This window comes from Nerophis lumbriciformis, linkage group LG05 (genome assembly GCF_033978685.3).
Source record: "Nerophis lumbriciformis linkage group LG05, RoL_Nlum_v2.1, whole genome shotgun sequence".
In the NCBI taxonomy this organism is placed as follows: Eukaryota; Metazoa; Chordata; class Actinopteri; order Syngnathiformes; family Syngnathidae; genus Nerophis; species Nerophis lumbriciformis.
The window spans coordinates 18,027,312-18,047,871 of record NC_084552.2 but is presented as its reverse complement, the minus strand read 5'-3'; the positions used below and the strand labels follow the sequence as shown (position 1 = coordinate 18,047,871).

Sequence of the window (20,560 nt, the reverse complement as noted above, 5' to 3'; positions counted from 1 at the left end):
TTTACGATTTACACAACGTGACAACTTGACTGATTTTGGGGTTTGTACAATGACCCTGCTGGGAACTGCAGATGGAAATTAGCCTTTGGCTACAATCTGGCCCATTAACATTTTAAATGTCCATTAATGTGCATTAATAACAAATATAGCAAATGGTGACTTCCTGTGAGGAGTTGTATTGTTTATCTATTAACAAGCTATTGGTGTGTTTAGTGGGACAAGCCAAAGTTAAGTTGGAGAAAATGCAGTAGTTTATAAATGAATTAATGTTTCTGTGCGGCCCTACTCTAACCTACTCAGTGGCCTTGTGGTTAGAGTGTCCGCCCTGAGATCGGTAGGTTGTGAGTTCAAACCCCGGCCGAGTCATACCAAAGACTATAAAAATGGGACCCATTACCTCCCTGCTTGGCACTCAGCATCAAGCGTTTGGAATTGGGGGTTAAATCACCAAAATTATTCCCGGTCGCGGCCACCGCTGCTGTCCACTGCTCCCCTCACCTCCCAGGGGGTGAACAAGGGGATGGGTCGAATGCAGAGGACACATTTCACCACACCTAGTGTTTGTGTGACAATCATTGGTACTTTAACTTTAACTTAACTTAACTATGGTTAAAGGACACTGAGCGAGATGGTGGTGCTGTTGTTATGTCTATGAATGTATCCCTGTCATTGTAGTATCAGGGCAAACTGTTCATGTGCTTTTGCTTTGAAAGTTTGACGAAGTTGCAAACAAATTGATATTCGATTGGTTCACAATTCTTGTCCCCCCCAAAGACGTCATATAGTGAATTTGATATTGATGTCCAATATTCATTTCCTTGCTCTACAAGGACACCTTATGAGGGGAGGGGTGACAGGGCGCTCTCCATCATTCCCTCCCTCCCTTCCTTTCACACACACACTGGCAGGCGCGCGCTCACACGCACGTGCACGCGCACACCCTCCTCCTTCACAGCATCCTCAGTTGCGTCTCAAGGGTCGCTGCGACGCATCTGTTGGTGACATTCCCACTGCAGCCTTCATTTGACTGTATTTTTGTACTCATATTACTGCGGGGCAGAAGGGAGGTGTCCTTCTGTGTTCTCTGGCCAACCATCATGGACGTGATGGCCAACAATGAGCGGCGGCGAAGACGCTTTCATTTCAAGGGCTTACTGAAGAAGAACTGGCTCCTCATTGCCACCATCGTGTCCGTGATGCTAGGTATGCCACTTTACTTCATGCTTCTCGGGATCTTTCTGTCAATGCATGGCTGAAGGAACACGCTCCTTTGTTGTTGTGTGTGTGCTGTGTCAGCTAAAGGAGCACATAGAACGCTCAAGGATCGAGTCGATGAAGATGAAGATGCAGATGGAGCTAGAGATGCAGACGCAGACCACGTGACCGGACTGAAGTGACAATGTGTGCAGCACATACGTGCTACTCAAGCGTTTAAATATATATATATATATATATATATATATATATATATATATATATATATATATATATATATATATATATATATATATATATATATATATATATATATATATATAGGCCTATACGTAAATCAACATAATTTAAACAAACGGAAAATTTCCACTCGTTTGCGCACATATATATATATATATATATATATATATATATATATATATATATATATATATATATATATATATATATATCATCGCAGCTCTTTTTTCTTGTATATTTAAGATTTTTGAAAACTTTTCTTTCCAATATTTTTCATACATATATATATATATATATATATATATATATATATATATATATATATATATATATATATATATATATATATATATATATATATATATATATATTCTACCGCTTACCCCTTTTGGGGTCGCTGGAGCCTATCTCATTATATATATTATGGAGTGTTAGACTGTACGATATATATTGGAAAGAAAAGTTTTCAAAAATCTTAAATATACAAGAAAAAAGAGCTGCGATATATATATATATATATATATATATATATATATATATATATATATATATATATATATATTCTACCGCTTACCCCTATATACTCCATATATATACTATGGAGTGTTAGACTGTACGAAAAATATTGGAAAGAAAAGTTTTCAAAAATCTTAAATATAGAAGAAAAAAGAGCTGCGATGGTATAAAATAATAAATAACATTACCGACAGCAAAGATAAATGTCTACGTCACCAAGATAAAAATATAAATAATGCAGGAGAAAAAGTCACATTTCTATATTTTACAGATTTACAAGAATGCTAATGATACAGTGGATCAATAAAGTTTGTCTAAGTCTGAGTCTAAAAATTCTAAATTTTATGATCATAATAAATTATCATTACAAAATGTATTTATGACATTTTGACAACAAAAAAACATTATAATATTTTGTGAATAAAGTCATAACATTGCCAGAAACCAGCAGGCACAAGACATTGGAACAATGTTGAGTGAGAACTTGTTGAATTAGGTCCTGAGGTTGAGCAACTCAGACTTAACTTTGGAACAACATGCTTTTTGACAACGTTGATTCAATGTCAGGTTGTGAAGTTGATTTGGCCATTGAATTTTGGTCATTTCCCAACCAATATTCTACACCACACATACAACATTGGAACAACATGCTTTTTGACGACGTTGATTCAATGTCAGAATGTGAAGTTAATTTGACCATTGAATTTTGGTCATTTCCCAACCAATATTCTACAACACAAATACAATGCTGAAACAACATGCTTTTTGACGACGTTGATTCAATGTCAGGTTGTGATGTTGATTTGACCATTGAAAATTGGTCGTTTCCCAACCAATATTCTACAACACAATTACAACGTTGAAACAACATGCATTTTGACGACGTTGATTCAATGTCAGATTGTGACGTTGATTTGACCATTGAATCATGGTAATTTCCCAATCAATATTCTCCAACTCAAATACAATATTGAACCAATGCATTTTTACGACGTTGATTCCATGTCAGGTTGTGACGTTGATTTGACCATTGAAATTTGGTGATTTCCCAACCGATATTCTACAACACAAATACAACGTTGAAACAACACGCTTTTTGACGACGTTGATTCAATGTCAGGATGTAAAGTTGATTTGACCATTGAATTTTGGTCATTTCCCAATCGATATTCTACAACACAAATACAACGTTGAAACAACACGCTTTTTGACGACGTTGATTCAATGTCAGGATGTAAAGTTGATTTGACCATTGAATTTTGGTCATTTCCCAACCAATATTCTGCAACACAAATACAACACTGGAACAACATTCTTTTTGACGACGTTTATTCAATGTTAGGATGTAAAGTTGATTTGACCATTGAATTTTGGTCATTTCCCAACCAATATTCTACAACACAAATACAACGTTGAAACAACATGCTTTTTGACGACGTTGATTCAATGTCAGGTTGTGAAGTTGATTTGGCCATTGAATTTTGGTCATTTCCCAACCAATATTATACAACACAAATACAACATTGGAACAACATGCTTTTTGACGACGTTGATTCAATGTCAGGATGTGAATTTTATTTGACCATTGAATTTTGGACATTTCCCAACCAATATTCTACAACACAGATACAACGTTGAAACAACATACTTTTTGACGAGGTTGATTCAATGTCAGGGTGTGATGTTGATTTGACCATTGAAATTTGGTCATTTCCCAACCAATATTCTACAACACAAATACAACGTTGAAACAACATGCATTTTGACGACGTTGATTTAATGTCAGGTTGTGACGTTGATTTTAACCATTGAAATTTGGTAATTTTCCAACCAATATTCTACAACTCAAATACAACATTAAACCAAATGCATTTTTACGTTGTTGATTCAATGTCAGGTTGTGACGTTGATTTGACGATTGAAATTTGGTCATTTCCCAACCAATATTCTACAACACAAATACAGCTTTTAAACGTGCTTTTTGACGACGTTGATTCAATGTCAGGTTGTGACGTTGATTTGACCATTGAAATTTGGTCATTTCCCAACCAATATTCTACAACACAAATACAACGTTGAAACAACATGTATTTTGACGACGTTGATTTAATGTCAGGTTGTGACGTTGATTTAACCATTGAAATTTGGTAATTTCCCAACCAATATTATACAACTCAAATACAACATTGAACCAAATGCATTTTTACGTCGTTGATTCAATGTTAGGTTGTGACGTTGATTTGACGATTGAAATTTGGTCATTGCCCAACCAATATTCTACAACACAAATACAACATTGAAACAACGTGCTTTTTGACGACGTGTATTCAATGTTGGGTTCTGACGTTGATTTGACCATTGAAATTTGGTCATTTCCCAACCAATATTCTACAACACAAATACAACGTTGAAACAACGTGCATTTTGACGACGTTGATTTAATGTCAGGTTGTGACGTTGATTTAACCATTGAAATTTGGTAATTTCCCAACCAATATTCTACAACTCAAATACAACATTAAACCAAATGCATTTTTACGTTGTTGATTCAATGTCAGGTTGTGACGTTGATTTGACGATTGAAATTTGGTCATTTCCCAACCAATATTCTACAACACAAATACAGCTTTTAAACGTGCTTTTTGACGACGTTGATTCAATGTCAGGTTGTGACGTTGATTTGACCATTGAAATTTGGTCATTTCCCAACCAATATTCTACAACACAAATACAACGTTGAAACAACATGCATTTTGACGACGTTGATTTAATGTCAGGTTGTGATGTTGATTTAACCATTGAAATTTGGTAATTTCCCAACCAATATTCAACAACTCAAATAAACATTAAACCAAATGCATTTTTACGTTGTTGATTCAATGTCAGGTTGTGACGTTGATTTGACGATTGAAATTTGGTCATTTCCCAACCAATATTCTACAACACAAATACAGCTTTTAAACGTGCTTTTTGACGACGTTGATTCAATGGCAGGTTGTGACGTTGATTTGACCATTGAAATTTGGTCATTTCCCAACCAATATTCTACAACACAAATACAACGTTGAAACAACATGCATTTTGACGACGTTGATTTAATGTCAGGTTGTGACGTTGATTTAACCATTGAAATTTGGTAATTTCCCAACCAATATTATACAACTCAAATACAACATTGAACCAAATGCATTTTTACGTCGTTGATTCAATGTTAGGTTGTGACGTTGATTTGACGATTGAAATTTGGTCATTGCCCAACCAATATTCTACAACACAAATACAACATTGAAACAACATGCTTTTTGACGACGTGTATTCAATGTTGGGTTCTGACGTTGATTTGACAATTAAATTATGGTAATTTCCCAACCAATATTCTACAACACAAATACAACGTTGAAACAACATGCATTTTGACGATGTTGATTCAATGTCAGGTTGTGATGTTGTTTGACCATTGGAATTTGGTAATTTCCCAACCAATATTATACAACACAAATACAACACTGGAACAACATGTTTTTTGACGATTTTTATTCAATTTTGGGTTCTGACGTTGATTTGACCATTGAAATTTGGTAATTTCCCAACTAATATTCTACAACACAAATACAACGTTGGAACAACATGCCTTTTGACGACGTGTATTCAATGTTGGGTTCTGACGTTGATTTGACCATTAAATTATGGTCATTTCCCAACCAATATTCTACAACACAAATACAACACTGGAACAACATTCTTTTTGACGACATTGATTCATTGTCAGGTTGTAGGGTGACCATTTCCATGATACCAAAAAGGAGGACATTATGCGGCATATCAATAAATTACTATGGTGTACATAGGACTCTGGTATACTCTTATTTATAGTACAATTTTGAGTGGTTTAAAGATGATGTTTGTGTGGCTGAATAGGAAAAAATATTAAAGTCAAGTGTTTGTTAACAGTATTTGTATTTATTCAATACATTGTGGTGTTCAAAAAGTGACCACTGAGATGAATCTTTTCAAGTGCAGAGTGCCACAAAGCATAACATGTGTGGACTTAAATGTAGTTAACATATATAATTTAAAAAAAAAATGCCACAAAATTTTTTCCACATCAACATCAAGGCTGCTTGCTGCATATCTGGTTGCGTTATGCAGAATATGGGCCAAACAGTTTGCAGGGAGCACATCTTTTTGGCTCAGTTTCAGCTTCTGATACACTGTTGTGTTTGCCACAATTGACACTGGCATTGTCTGCTGCATATGCAGACATGTTTTTCACCTCTAAGCCAGACATCTCAAGTTTTGCCAGCAGCTGGTTTGTTATGGCTTCTGACGTTTCGTTGCTGTCACTATAAAAATCCAACAGGACATGTTGGATGCCTTCATCAAAGTGAAAATACCTTACCACAATGGGAAAACACTTGTTTGTTCCTTTATTTGAGGCGTTGGTTGCTACGGAAAAGGGTAGGTTGTTTTCTTTTATGTAGTCGGTATGTTCCTGTACCGAATAGTGAGCGATGACGTTCTCGCACAATGCCTTGGCTTTTGTTCGGCCACAGGCCATCCCTTTAGCTGTGGGATAGTCACTGAAAATCTCCCGGTCCACTTTCATGCCGCAGTCTAAACTTCTGTAGGACTGGTGATGCTTTACAGCAGTGGTTCTCAACCTTTTTTCAGTGATGTACCCCCTGTGAACATTTTTTTAATTCAAGTGCCCCCTAATCAGAGCAAAGCATTTTTGGTTGAAAAAAAGAGATAAAGAAGTAAAATACAGCACTATGTCATCAGTTTCTAATTTATTAAATTGTATAACAGTGCAAAATATTGCTCATTTGTAGTGGTCTTTCTTAAACTATTTGGAAAAAAATATGTAAAATAACTAAAAACTTGTTGAAAAATAAACAAGTGATTCAATTATAAATAAAGATTTCTACACATAGAAGTAATCATCAACTTAAAGTGCCCTCTTTGGGGATTGTAATAGAGATCCACCTGGATTCAGGAACTTAATTCTAAACACTTCTTCACAAAAAAAGAAATCTTTAACTTCAATATTTATGGAACATGTCTACAAAAAATCTAGCTGTCAACACTGAATATTGCATTGTTGCATTTCTTTTCACATTTCTTTTTGACAGACATTTTAGTGAGGGTCAAACCATCATGGCATGGGGGAAACTCTGGGTTTATGGTAATGAATGGAATAGCCTACTTAATTTGATGTTCAGTTTATGAACTTACATTACATTACATACCCCCAGGGTACCATTTGAGAACCACTGCTTTACAGCATGGTACACCTTGCACAGCTCCGCAGCAGTTATCTTGTCATCCAGGGACGACGAAACTTCATGAAAAAATGTCCTCATTGAAGAGGTACCTGCCGCATGTTTATTACTTTTATGTTTATCCGTACCCGCATGCCGTTCAATTGCAGCTTTCCCCTGACTACTTACGTCGACATCACATCGACAAAGTGTGCAGAAGCCATGGAATGAGTCTCGGCTGCTTTTCGTTATAAATTCGTGCTCTTTTATCCATTCAGAATTAAACGAGGTCTTGCGTTTTGGCATGATGCTAACTTTCTGTCAATGTCATGCCGCAGGAGCACATGGACCCTTGTTTACTTTTTTAACCAATGATAAGCAGATTTGTATCCGACACAGCTCTTAGCCAATCATTTGATATGTTACTGCGTTGGGGGCATTTTTTACGGTCTTTGATTGGCTATCGCGCTGCAGCCAGCAAAGATGAAAAAACTTTGCTCTTCAAGCCTAGTGCCTCGAAAAGGAGGACAAATACATGTCCGGCTTGATGCTGCGCCGGACGCCGGACAGGGCATTAAAAATCCGGACTGTCCGGCCTAAATCCGGACACCTGGTCACCCTATCAGGTTGTGATGTTGATTTGACCATTGAAATTTGGTCATTTCCCAACTAATATTATACAACACAAATACAACGTTGAAACAACATGGTTTTTGACGACGTTGATTCATTGTCCGGTTGTGACGTTGATTTAACCATTGAAATTTGTTCACTTCCGAACCAATATTGAACAACACAAATACAACGTTGAAACAACATGCTTTCTGACGAGGTTGATTCAATGTCAGGTTGTGACGTTCAATTGACAATTGAAATTTGGCAATTTCCTAACCAACAACGTGGATCCAACTTTAGGCCTCAATGTTGTCTCAATTTAACAATACAACTATTTTGCAACATTGTTTCAAAGTCTTGTGCCTGCTGGGAAAAAAAAAAGTATTTTAGTATTTTTAAATGTTAAAAAAAGACTCAAACTGTAATAATTCAATGATTACTTGAGATGTCATAATACTGCCAGAATGAAGTTGTAATATTGCAAGAAAAAAGTAACAGTTTTATATCGTAAAATCTTGATAATGCGAAAATCAAGTTTTAACTATGAGATAAATGTTGTAATTCTAAATTGTCAATAGGTATTAATGTGAGTGTAAATGGTCGTTTGTCTATATGCGATTAGCTCGCGACCAGTTTAGGGTGTACCCTGCTCTAGCCTGAAGTCAGCTGGGATAAGCTCCAGCTTACCCGCAACCCAAATGAGGATAAGCAGTACAGAAAATTGATGGATCAATGGAATTGTACGATAATGAAATCTTAGTATAATGAGAATCAGTGAAGAACAGTGCAGTTCATGGCTGTGACAGTGACGTGTCCAGACTTTTTCTTTGTGGTGGCACAGAGGGGCACCGAGTTCTGCAGGGCTGACACCCATAAAATGGTCAGTCGACCCCAGGGGCAGCTGTAATTGCTATGGTAGCTAACCACCCCCAGAGTGGTGTATAAAGAGAGTATGGCCATCTCTGTTTCAGGCAATATCCTCAATGATTGGTCAAAAGGCACCATGACTGCTACCAACTTCGAGCTGATGCTATGTGTTGGTGGTGGTGCTTCCTCATTATTTTTTCGACATGTATAAATGCCGGAGTTCCTTAAGGCTCTGGATGCTGTGGGGCTGTCTTGGTTGACAAGACTCTGCAGCATCGCGTGGACATCGGGGGCGGTCCCTCTGGATTGGCAGATCGGGATTCTGGTTCCTCTCTTTAAGAAGGGGAACCGGAGGGTGTGTTCCAACTATCGTGGGATCACACTCCTCAGCCTTCCCGGTAAGGTATATTCGGGTGTACTGGAGAGGAGGCTACAGCGGATAGTCGAACCTCGGATTCAGGAGGAACAGTGTGGTTTTCGTCCTGGTCGTGGAACTGTGGACCAGCTCTATACTCTCGGCAGGGTCCTTGAGGGTGCATGGGAGTTTGCCCAACCAGTCTACATGTGCTTTGTGGACTTGGAGAAGGCATTCGACCGTATCCCTCGGGAAGTCCTGTGGAGAGTGCTCAGAGAGTATGGGGTTTCGGACTGTCTGATTGTGGCGGTCCGCTCCCTGTACGATCAGTGTCAGAGCTTGGTCCGCATTGCCGTAAGTCGGACACGTTTTCAGTGAGGGTTGGACTCCGCCAAGGCTGCCCTTTGTCACCGATTCTGTTCATAACTTTTATGGACAGAATTTCTAGGCGCAGTCAAGGCGTTGAGAGGATCCGGTTTCGTGGCTGCAGGATTAGGTCTCTGCTTTTTGCAGATGATGTGGTCCTGATGGATTAATCTGGCCAGGATCTTCAGCTCTCACTGGATCGGTTCGCAGCCGAGTGTGAAGCGACTGGGATGAGAATCAGCACCTCCAAGTCCGAGTCCATGGTTCTCGCCCGGAAAAGGGTGGAATGCCATCTCCGGGTTGGGGAGGAGACCCATCCCCAAGTGGAGGAGTTCAAGTACCTAGGAGTCTTGTTCACGAGTGAGGGAAGAGTGGATCGTGAGATTGACAGGCGGATCGGTGCGGCGTCTCAGTAATGCGGACGCTGTATCGATCCGTTGCGGTGAAGAAGGAGCTGAGCCGGAAGGCAAAGCTCTCAATTTACCGGTCGATCTACGTTCCCATCCTCACCTATGGTCATGAGCTTTGGGTTATGACCGAAAGGACAAGATCACGGGTACAAGCGGCCGAAATGAGTTTCCTCCGCCAGGTGGCCGGGCTCTCCCTTAGAGATAGGGTGAGAAGCTCTGCCATCCGGGGGGAGCTCAAAGTAAAGCCGCTGCTCCTCCACATCGAGAAGAGCCAGATGAGGTGGTTCGGGCATCTGGTCAGGATGCCACCCGAACGCCTCCCTAGGGAGGTGTTTAGGGCACATCCAACCGGTAGGAGGCCACGTGGAAGACCCAGGACACGTTGGGAAGACTATGTCTCCCGGCTGGCCTGGGAACGCCTCGGCTAGGGATAGGAAAGTCTGGGCTTTCCTGCTTAGGCTGCTGCCCCCGCGACCCTACCTCGGATAAGCGGAAGAAGATGGATGGATGGATGTATAAATGCCCTGTTGTGCAGCATGGGGCTGCTCTATATGCGAGAGATTTTACATCCCTTTGCCACAACCCGGAAAGAAGAGAAGTACGGGAAGGTTCTCAAACACTGGAGAGCCACTGATTACAGTGTCTTGTGCGAGGTAAACCTTTTGCGTTTTGTTAACGAGAGAACACACAGAAGCTAATACAAATAACAGAATGAGTGAAGAAATTAAAAAGATGGTTTGACAAAAACAGACTATCTTTTAATCTCAGTAAAACTAAAATAATGATATTCGGTAACAGCAGAAGAGAAAGTCAAACAAATACAAATAGACGGACATTGAATGTGCAAAAGAAATCCCATTTTCGGAGTAATAATAGATGAGAAGATGAACTGGAAATCTCATGTAAAAATATACAACAAAGTGGCAAGAAATAAGTAAATAAATAATAAATAAAGCAAAATATGTTCTGGACCAAAAACCACTATATATTCTCTACTGCTTGCCAGTGTTACCATATCTGAGTTTTTGTGCATAAATATGGGGTAATAACTACAAAAGTACACTTATTCACTTGGCATGTTAAGAAAAAGAAAGATCAGGTAGAAAAATACACAATGAGTGATACAGTGATTACAAATATATTGGAGGCAGCCACCACAGTTGCCATACTTCACACACAAGTCGTCATTCCTCAGTGATTGTTGATCCAAAGCTAATAAAGATTTTGGCAAACTGAGGGTAATACGTAACTTTTTTGGTATTTTTTTACGTTTATTCCGATGTCTGTGCGTGTTAGAGCCTGCTGGTCAACAACACTGCAGGAATGTAGCAGCACAGTGCGGCAAATACGGCGGCAAAATTATACTTTGACAAAATAAAAGCATATTTTATTGTAAGTTTCTGAGTTTGAGTATGCTTAGAATTATATATAGACATATTATTTTGGTTTATTTCGTCAGAAAATCTAACGTCAAAACGACAGCTATTGCACAGCCGCACACGTCTTTGGTAGTAGTCATGGCGCCTGTTTTTTAGTTGGCCATACTCTTTATACACGGCTATGACCACCACCAACTATGGAGTGAATCTCCTTGTAAGAAAATTGCTGATATTAAACAATACTGACGCTGTTGAGAATCGAACCCACGTCATGTGGCATAAAAGGCAGGTGCATAGACCATTATGCTAGCAGAGAGTTTTCGCAACATCCAACAAATTTAGCATATTTTTATTGTAGTTGTGTGTTACGGCTTGGATTAAGTTTGCCGTCAAGTTTAATATCATACACGGTTTTTATTTTATTCTATTGGCATTTAAAAAATATATATATCTATTCTTTATCCAGATTCCAAACAGACCACAACTCTCAAAAGCCCACATTTTCAACAGAGGGCGGACCGGGGGCCGGGGTTAAGGGTGGAGGAGTATATTTATAGCTAGAGTTCACTGAAATTCAAGTATTTTCTTTATACTGTATATATATAAATAAAATAAACACTTGAATTTCAGTGTTCATTTATTTACACATATACACACACATAACACTCCTCTCTACTACTTGCCGTAGTTTTGAAGCAATGCATGATGGGAATCCGGATGTTGTGTGTCAGTGTATTAACGTGCCGGCTGGAATAAACACACGCTGAGCAATAGCTCTGTGCCTACCTACTTTATGGGTTATAGATAAACCTATGGATAACGGAGACATATATAATAGTCTCCTTCTTGTTGTGTTTGCAGTTGCGCACTGAGCTCTAAAAGCCGTAGATGTTATAACGTGACTGGGCCGGCACGCTGTTTATATGTAGGAAAAGTGGACGTGACGACAGGCTGTCTTCACTCAAGTCCGGCTGGAAATCGGGAGAAATTCGGGAGAATGTTTGTCCCGGGAGATTTTCAGGAGAGGCACTGAAATTCAGGAGTCTCCCGGAAAATTCGGGAGGGTTGGCAAGTATGCCACTCAGTGCAGGGCACTGAGAGGAGACGAGCCGCACAGCCCTTTATTTTAGCAGGAAAAAAACTTTACAGACTCTTTCTCAATTTTTCCATATGCGCAAGACCAGAGGAAGAATAGAGATACCTGTCATGCTCAACAAAGTTTGGATCCCAGACAGACAGGAAGACGTTACAGTTCAAAAACGTCTTTAATTATCCAAGTAAGGGCAAAAACAAAAACATTGGTGAGGAACCAGTGCCATGAAAAAACAAAGGGAACAAAGTACAAAATAGACTGGTCGTAAGAAGGCAGGCAAAAAGGCTGAGCACAAAAACAAAGTAACACATGAAACAGCAAAGAGAAAATACTTGCTCGAGACTTGGCAGGAAGAAGGTTGGCGTGGTCTGGACTCATGGAAGAAATTAATGACAGAACCAGCAAAGGACAGGTGTGTGCAATCGCTATAAGTGATTAGTGCCAGGTGTGCTCAAGCCTTCCCGCCTTCCTGGGCTGCCATGACAACTGGGGAAAGAGAGAGAGTATGTATGTATACAAGAAAGTGCTAACGTTGCATTAGAAATATTATAAAAACAAACACAATTTACAATAAAATTGTAATCTTTTGACACTGAAAATAGGAACAATCTCAATGATACAAGAATAAAGATCTAGTATTGCCCTTTCCTCCTACATTTAATTTGATGCATATATTGTACTAACACAAATTCATGAAAAATATAATATTCAATGATAATTTTTTTTGTGTAAAAAAAGAAATTTAACTTCATTAAAACATAATATAATTACAGTCCTGAAATGACAACAGCGAGGAATCGAACCCATTACCTTTGCCTTACAAAACAGGGACCAAATTTGTGCACCATGTGAGCCTATAAATCTAAGTAGAGAAATTTACAATTATATTCCTGTAAGTGATGGAGCAGGAAGCGACTAGGAATACTAATTAAGTGCCTCGCTATTCATTAATTGATATTTTGTATGCGCTTCTTCACGGAAACATGGCCCCCATGAATTGCGGGGTCCTACGCACAGCGCGTGTTCTGCCTATAGGGTGAGGCGGACCTGGTTCCCAGTCAAATCTGGCCTTCCATGTATTCGCTCGTCGATTTTAGTAATTTTGCTCTTACACGATTCTGAGGCTGGAATAAATCCAGCGCCCCTGGGAGGTGAAGCATTATATTGCACTTGAAGTTTATTGCAGTGTACACCACACATAATAGTATGAAAATGAGACTCTCAGAAAACTATCAAATCTACCCTGATCACCTCAATTGAGACATCTAGAAACATCCATTGGAATGAGGATATGGACCATAATGTCACTCTGAATGAACTATCAAAAATTTAAATGCACACCATTGTCTTGTCTGCTGGAGTTGAAGAGAAGAAATGAGCGACCACAACGGGAGGCGACCATGCATATTGGCCATGTTTGGACGTCTTTGGACGAAAGGTCTTTTAATAATTACAACGATTTCGGCTAGTGAAGCTATCATTGAACTATGAGAATATTCAAAAGAAGGTACTGTCAGCTGTCACGGTCCCCCTCACAAGCACACACACACAAAAACACAGACACACACAGCTGTCTAAGTCCCTCTTGACGCATCACGGTTCCACAAACAGTCTTCAGGCTTCACAACTCTTAACATCACAAATAACATCAGATTGGTTATAATAACAAGTGAAACAAACTTCCATCTACAGATTATTATTCACATCCGGCCAGCAATTAGACGCTGTTGCAGTATACAAACACACATTTGTAGAAAGTCTGTGAAAACTGCCAAATTCCATGCTAACAGTAGAAAAAGTTGCTTCTTTTGACATGACTTCAACTATGTTAAATGTGCTATATAAATAAAGTGGATTGGATTGGATTGGATGTTAATATTGCTAAAAAAAATGTGCATCATCATGGCGACACACGTCTATGTTCCAAGCACTGCCTGGATTGATACAGCCTTTTCAAATTTAAAGTGTTTTCATGTACGTCAATGACATTCTCAAGTGCTAGTACAAATCCATCTTCCATGATTTACATGAAGCCAAAAAAGACATATTGACACAGTCCGCTTCATTTATGACTTAAGCACTTTTGCCTAACTTACACGGAGTGGGCATGTCAGGTAGGCTGGATGGGAGAATCAATCAATCAAAGTTGACTTATATAGCCCTTAATCACAAATGTCTCAAAGGGCTACACAAGCCACAACAATATTCTCGGCTCAGATCCCACAGAACCCCCCGTTGGGTGACCGGTGCAATGGATGCCGAGTGGATACAGTTAATAACATGAGGCAGCGGTGGATCCTATTGTATGGAAACAAGTCAGCAGCGCAGATACTTCACCAACTGATGCATAGAGCAGTCCCGGGTCCCAATTTGGAACAGCTAGCGGATCCTCCGTGCAAGCTGATCTGTAGTAATAACCTCTCCACGCAGGAGAAGGGGGCAGAGCAGAAAAGAGAGACGACAGATCAACTGGTCTAAAAAGGGGCCTATTTAAAGGCTAGAGTGTATAAATGAGTTTTAAGATGGGAATGCGAACAAGAGAAACGGGCGTACTACTTCAAGCGCATAAAAAACACTTCAGTGCAAGCGCAAAAAGAAGGCCTATGGTGTGTTGTGGCCTGTGGAATAACTTCCACTTAAGATAGTTTATAAAAAACAAAGGTTAAATGGTAACAATAAAAGTTGTAATTTAAAATAAAATTGTAAAATGACAAACATTTGTACTTCAGTTGCTATGATACAGATGCATCCCAGTGTTTTTTTTTTTTTTTTAAATCTTGTTGTATGACGAACATCATATTTTTGTCATTTGTGATGTACGGCAGTGGCAACAAACAGCATAGTGAATCTAAACATGGGGTCAATGCTAACTATGTTACAGGGATCAGTCTTGGCGTGGCGGTCAGAAAGTACGCCTCCCTGTCGCATCTCCACAAACATTATTTTGGCTTCCCAGGGGAGATTTTGATGCGGATGCTGAAGCTCGTCATCCTCCCGTTGATCATCTCTAGCATGATAACAGGTACTGTAAGCTGTTTTATCGATATGATAACACTACAATGCATACTGTTGGATTCTGTTGTTGTTGTCTACAGGTGTAGCAGCCTTGGACTCTGAGGTATCGGGCAAAATAGGACTACGTGCTGTTGTTTATTACTTCTCAACAACCATCATTGCCGTCATTCTTGGTGAGCTATCACATTGAAAATAATGCATACTCGTCTGTCCTGGGTTAAACTGTCACCGCCATAACATTTCTATTTATTCATTCTATTAGTCACAAGAATTGTGGAAACAGTTGAATGCTTTCATACTTGCAGGTATTATTCTGGTGATGACTATCAAACCAGGAGTGTCTCAGACAGCCCAGCACATAGACCGAGCTGGAACCACGCCCAACGTCACGACCGTCGACACGCTTCTGGACCTCCTGAGGTAAATATATCCAATATGTTATTATTAATCATTCAAAATTAGGGATATCGGATAATATTGTTTGACCTAGAAATGTGATCTTGTTTTAAATTGTTTTTTATGCTGATATATATCGGCATGCTGTATCAAACTGGGCAGTGCTCTACAGAGCAACCAGGTTGCTGCCAGTAGTCTATGTCTGCGACACTGCGGTGTGACATTGTTTCCTATCTTATAAAATCATCCATCCTTCCAACAAAGTGGCCAGTGAATTAGACAGTTTTCCTACAAGGAGCGAGGCACTGATGATGCTCTGCTGATGTTGCTTAAACACATGCCAGGGTTGTGTTTGTAGATTTGAATGCAGCTTTTAACTCCATGAATTCATACGTTCTTCTTAAAAGGTTAGCAGATTTAAATATTGAAAAGGGCCTGATGCTCTGGATCAGAGACTTTCTTTCTTGACGCCCTCAGCATGCGCTGCCCACTGGGTAGTGTCCTCTCACCTTTGCTCTTTCCAATGTTCACAATTGAATTAATAATTCATATTAACAATAATAAACTGATTCAATACATGGAAAACATGGCCTTAGTTGACCTGTCAAAGAAATCAGACTCTCATGGTGATGAGAGTCTGTCATGTTGCCCACACTAAGGCCCTTGAAGCATGGTGTCTGGAGAGCCAGCTCGAAATGAATGTGTCCAAAACAAAGGAACTTGTTCACAAAAGGCGAGACGTGACAATACAAGCAGTTTTACCTGATGGCCAGCTCGTTGAAACTCTGGAAACATTCAAATATCCTGATACAGTCCGTAGTCATATTAACTTTTTTTGGGAAATGTTCACTACTAAAGCAGGGGTCGCCAACCCCTCGATCACGATCTGCCTGTCTATTTTTTGACCCCTTCCGGTTGATCGTGAAAATATCAGACATTTTTTTATTAATATGACATTAATTACACCCTCACTCAAATGACCAGCAGATCCGTCAACAGGCACACATTTTAACCCCTGATCTCGCCCGAACGCCCCGCCTCTGTCTCTTCAGCTTTACATCCAGCCGCTCTCGACACCCCCAAGTGCGGCCGCACATTTTACCCGCTTGTCTCGCAAAAGCGTATGGCATGATGTGCACAAAAATCATCTAGCTGCAACAATGCATTAAGGCTGACTGCTACAACAATGCAGACATTTTCTAGCATCCAACACCAAACAATTCTTCCCTCAACCACCACCCTCATCGCTCGCCTGCGTTGGGAAGTTAACAAGCCAAATACGTGAACATAGCTCCAAAGTACGGATTTTGTGTTTATTTATTGTGAACACAAAAGTAAACATTGTCATGTGCAAAGGCAGTAATATATGATAAAATAATGCGGCAGCTAAAGAAGGACTTCCTCGTTTATCCCCTCTTTTACCACACAGGAAAAACTTGGCAGGTGAACAGCTGATTTTACTACTTCCGGTGCTGATTAAGACAATCATGTGACCAGAATAAAAATACTACGGTGCTAAGACTATAGTGGCCATAAACAGTTAGCTTCTACAGCTGGGGTTCCCAAAGTGCGGCACAGGGGCCATCTGTGGCCCGTGACTCATTTGTCATTGGCCCGAAGCACGTTACAAAAAAATAAAAACACGAGCAAAAATTGGGAAACAGCAAAAAGCACAATGAGAAAAAAGAAATGTTGACATGTTGACAGCTATTAAACAACACCAATATTTGTCTTTAAAAAACAACACAAAAATAGAATAAAATAAGTTACACACATTAATATGCATATATACATATTAGGGTTGTCCTGATGCCAATATTTTGGTACCGGTAAATGTATTTTGATACTTTTCGATACTTTTCGAAATAAGGGGACCACAAAAAATGGCATTATTGTCTTTATTCTAACAAGAAATCTTAGGGTACATTTAACATATTTTTCTTATTGAAATTTTGTCCTTAAATAAAATAGTGAACATACAAGACAACTTTTCTTTTTATTAGTAAGGAAGCACACAAAGCAGTAAATAGATAGATAGATAGATAGTTGACGCAGGGGTAGATCTTGCTTTGGCTTTTCGCTGAGACCAGGGACCTTGGGCTCGAAAAGGTGGGGTATAGAAGTATTATCTGATCAAGATGGCGGCGCCCTGACGGGCTGCGGCTTGCAGACGCTCATGGTAGAAATAGAACATTTGGCAAAAATACCGGACAATTCTTTAAATGTCATGGCTGGCTTACAGCGTGGACACTCCGTGGTCACATACGACCGCCAGACAATTCTGGATGTGGATAGATCGTGCCGTTTTGGACTGAAAGATGCGTGTACGTTGGACCTCCTCGCTAGCATGGGAAAACTTCGCCGGCTACATCCAGCGGCCTTTGACGCAGCAGAGTCAAGTACCAGCGGGGACCGTCAACGGAAGAGACGTAAGCGGTGTGATCGGAAGCAGAAGCGGGGATGCCGAGCGGCGCTAACAACAAAGCTAAAGGCTAAGCCCCACAGAACGCCGCTTCCTTCTATCCTGCTTTCAAATGTCCACTCCCTGGAGAACAAACTGGACTACCTGAAGCTGGATTTAAATGCAAGACGCGAGATGAGAGACTGTTGCGCCATATTTCTCACAGAAACGTGGTTGAAACCAACCGTTCCAGACGAGGCAGTTAGCATCGAGGGGCTAACTATGTTTCGGTCGGACAGGAACATATCTCTGACTGGTAAATCCCGAGGCGGTGGTGTTTGCATATACGTCAATAATGACTGGTACAATAATGGGAAGATAGTATCACGTCACTGCTCTCCTGATGTTGAACTATTAACTATCAAAGTGCAGGCCATTTTATTTACCCAGGGAATTCAGTGCTATGATCTTCACAGTAGTGTACATTCCCCCCAGTGCTAACACCAAAGAAGCTTTGAATGCTTTGTACTGCTCCATCAATGAACTGCAAACTACACATCCAGAGGGAGTTTTCATCGTGGCAGGGGATTTTAATCAAGCTAACATGAAAACAGTTTTCCCTCATTTCCATCAATATGTGAATTTTGCAACCAGGGGTGGAAGCAAGCTGGACTTGGTTTATAGTAATATTAAACAGGCGTATAAAGCTGCACCACGCCTCCACCTCGGCTCCTCAGACCATCTATCTGTGATGCTAATTCCTGCATACAAGCCCCTGCTGATCAGGAAGTAAGCAACAGTGAAGCAGGTGAGGACCTGGCCAAAGGGAGCAATGTCAGCATTACAAGACTGCTTCCAAACCACAGACTGGGACATGCTCAAAGCAGCGGCCACCGAAAATCACCACACATGTGTGGAGGAGTATGCAGAGTCTGTGTTCGCAAACATTCAGAAGTGCATGGAGGATGTCAGTGTGATCAAGAACATCCCCACACGGGCCAACGAGAAACCCTGGATGAACAGTGAGGTGCGTGCAATGCTGAAGGCTCGGAACAAGGCTTTCAAGTCTGGCAACATGGTGGCATTAAAATCAGCCAGAGCTAACCTGAACCGTGTCATTAAGGTTGCAAAGCGTGCTCACAATCAGAAAGTGCAGGACTTCTTCGAGAACCCTACAAACACTAGACGAATGTGGCAGGGCATACAGGTCATCTAGGACTATAAAGCTGCCCCCTGTCCCTGTGACAACAGTATCAGCTTCCTATATGACCTTAACTACTACTTTGCAAGGTTTGAGGCACTTAACACCACTCCGGCGAGAAAATCCATCCCTCGCCCAGATGAGCAGCCGCTCAAGCTGGATATAGCGGATGTCCGGAAAACCCTGAGGAGAGTGAACCCCCGGAAAGCACCGGGACCTGATGACATTCCGGGCAAGGTGCTTAAGGGATGTGCAGACCAGCTGGCTGGGGTTCTCACAGACATCTTCAACATCTCGCTGACCCAGGCTGTGGTACCATCATGTTTTAAGACGGCCACAATCATTCCAGTGCCAAAAAAACCTACAATCTCCTCCCTCAATAATTACCGCTCTGTTGCACTCACCCCCATCATAATGAAGTGCTTCGAGAGGCTGGTAAAGGAATATATTGTCTCCAGACTTCCCCCCACATTCGACCCATACCAGTTTGCTTATCGCCCTAACCGCTCCACAGAGGGCGCCATCTCCTCTGCACTCCACCTGAGTTTAGAACATCCAGAAGGAAAGGACACACACGTGCGGATGTTGTTCCTGGACTTCAGCTCAGCATTCAACACCATCATCCCGCAGCACTTGGTGAGCAAACTGGCCCCCCTTGGATTCAGTACCCCCCTATGCAACTGGCTGCTTGACTTCCTCACAGACAGACCCCAATCTGTGAGAGTGAGCAACAACACCTCCAGTGCCATCTCCCTGAGCACCGGCTCCCCACAGGGCTGCGTCCTGAGTCCGCTGCTGTTCACGTTGATAACCCATGACTGCTGGCCAGGTCCACTACTAACCACATTGTGAAGTATGCGGACGACACGACAGTAGTGGGCCTCATCCGTGACAACAATGACATGGACTACAGGGAGGAGGTGAAACATCTGGTTGACTGGTGCAGAACCAACAACCTGGTCCTGAATGTCAACAAGACCAAGGAGATCATCGTTGACTTCAGGAAGCACCAGTCCAGCCACGCTCCACTGTTCATCAACGGCACAGCGGTGGAGATAGTAAGCAGCACCAAGTTCCTGGGGGTACAGATAACTGACAATATAACCTGGTCCCTACACACCGGAGCTCTGGTAAAAAGAGCTCAGCAGCGCATGCACTTTTTGCGTCGGATGAAAAGAGCACAGCTCCCTCCCCCCATTCTCACCACATTCTACAGAGGCACTATAGAGA

General features: G+C 40.8%; 1 protein-coding gene across 1 annotated transcript in view; it reads left to right on the top strand.

The window, feature by feature from the left end:
- Positions 1–956: 956 nt before the first annotated feature.
- The window catches only part of slc1a1 (solute carrier family 1 member 1), a 60,692-nt gene continuing 41,088 nt past the window's right edge, over positions 957–20,560 (top strand). The window contains exons 1-4 of the mRNA XM_061961168.2: positions 957–1,203; positions 15,199–15,339; positions 15,413–15,505; positions 15,638–15,752. Of these exons, the coding sequence (XP_061817152.1) occupies positions 1,098–1,203; positions 15,199–15,339; positions 15,413–15,505; positions 15,638–15,752 (455 nt within the window). The 5' untranslated portion in view covers positions 957–1,097. The remainder of the gene's footprint in view (positions 1,204–15,198; positions 15,340–15,412; positions 15,506–15,637; positions 15,753–20,560) is intronic.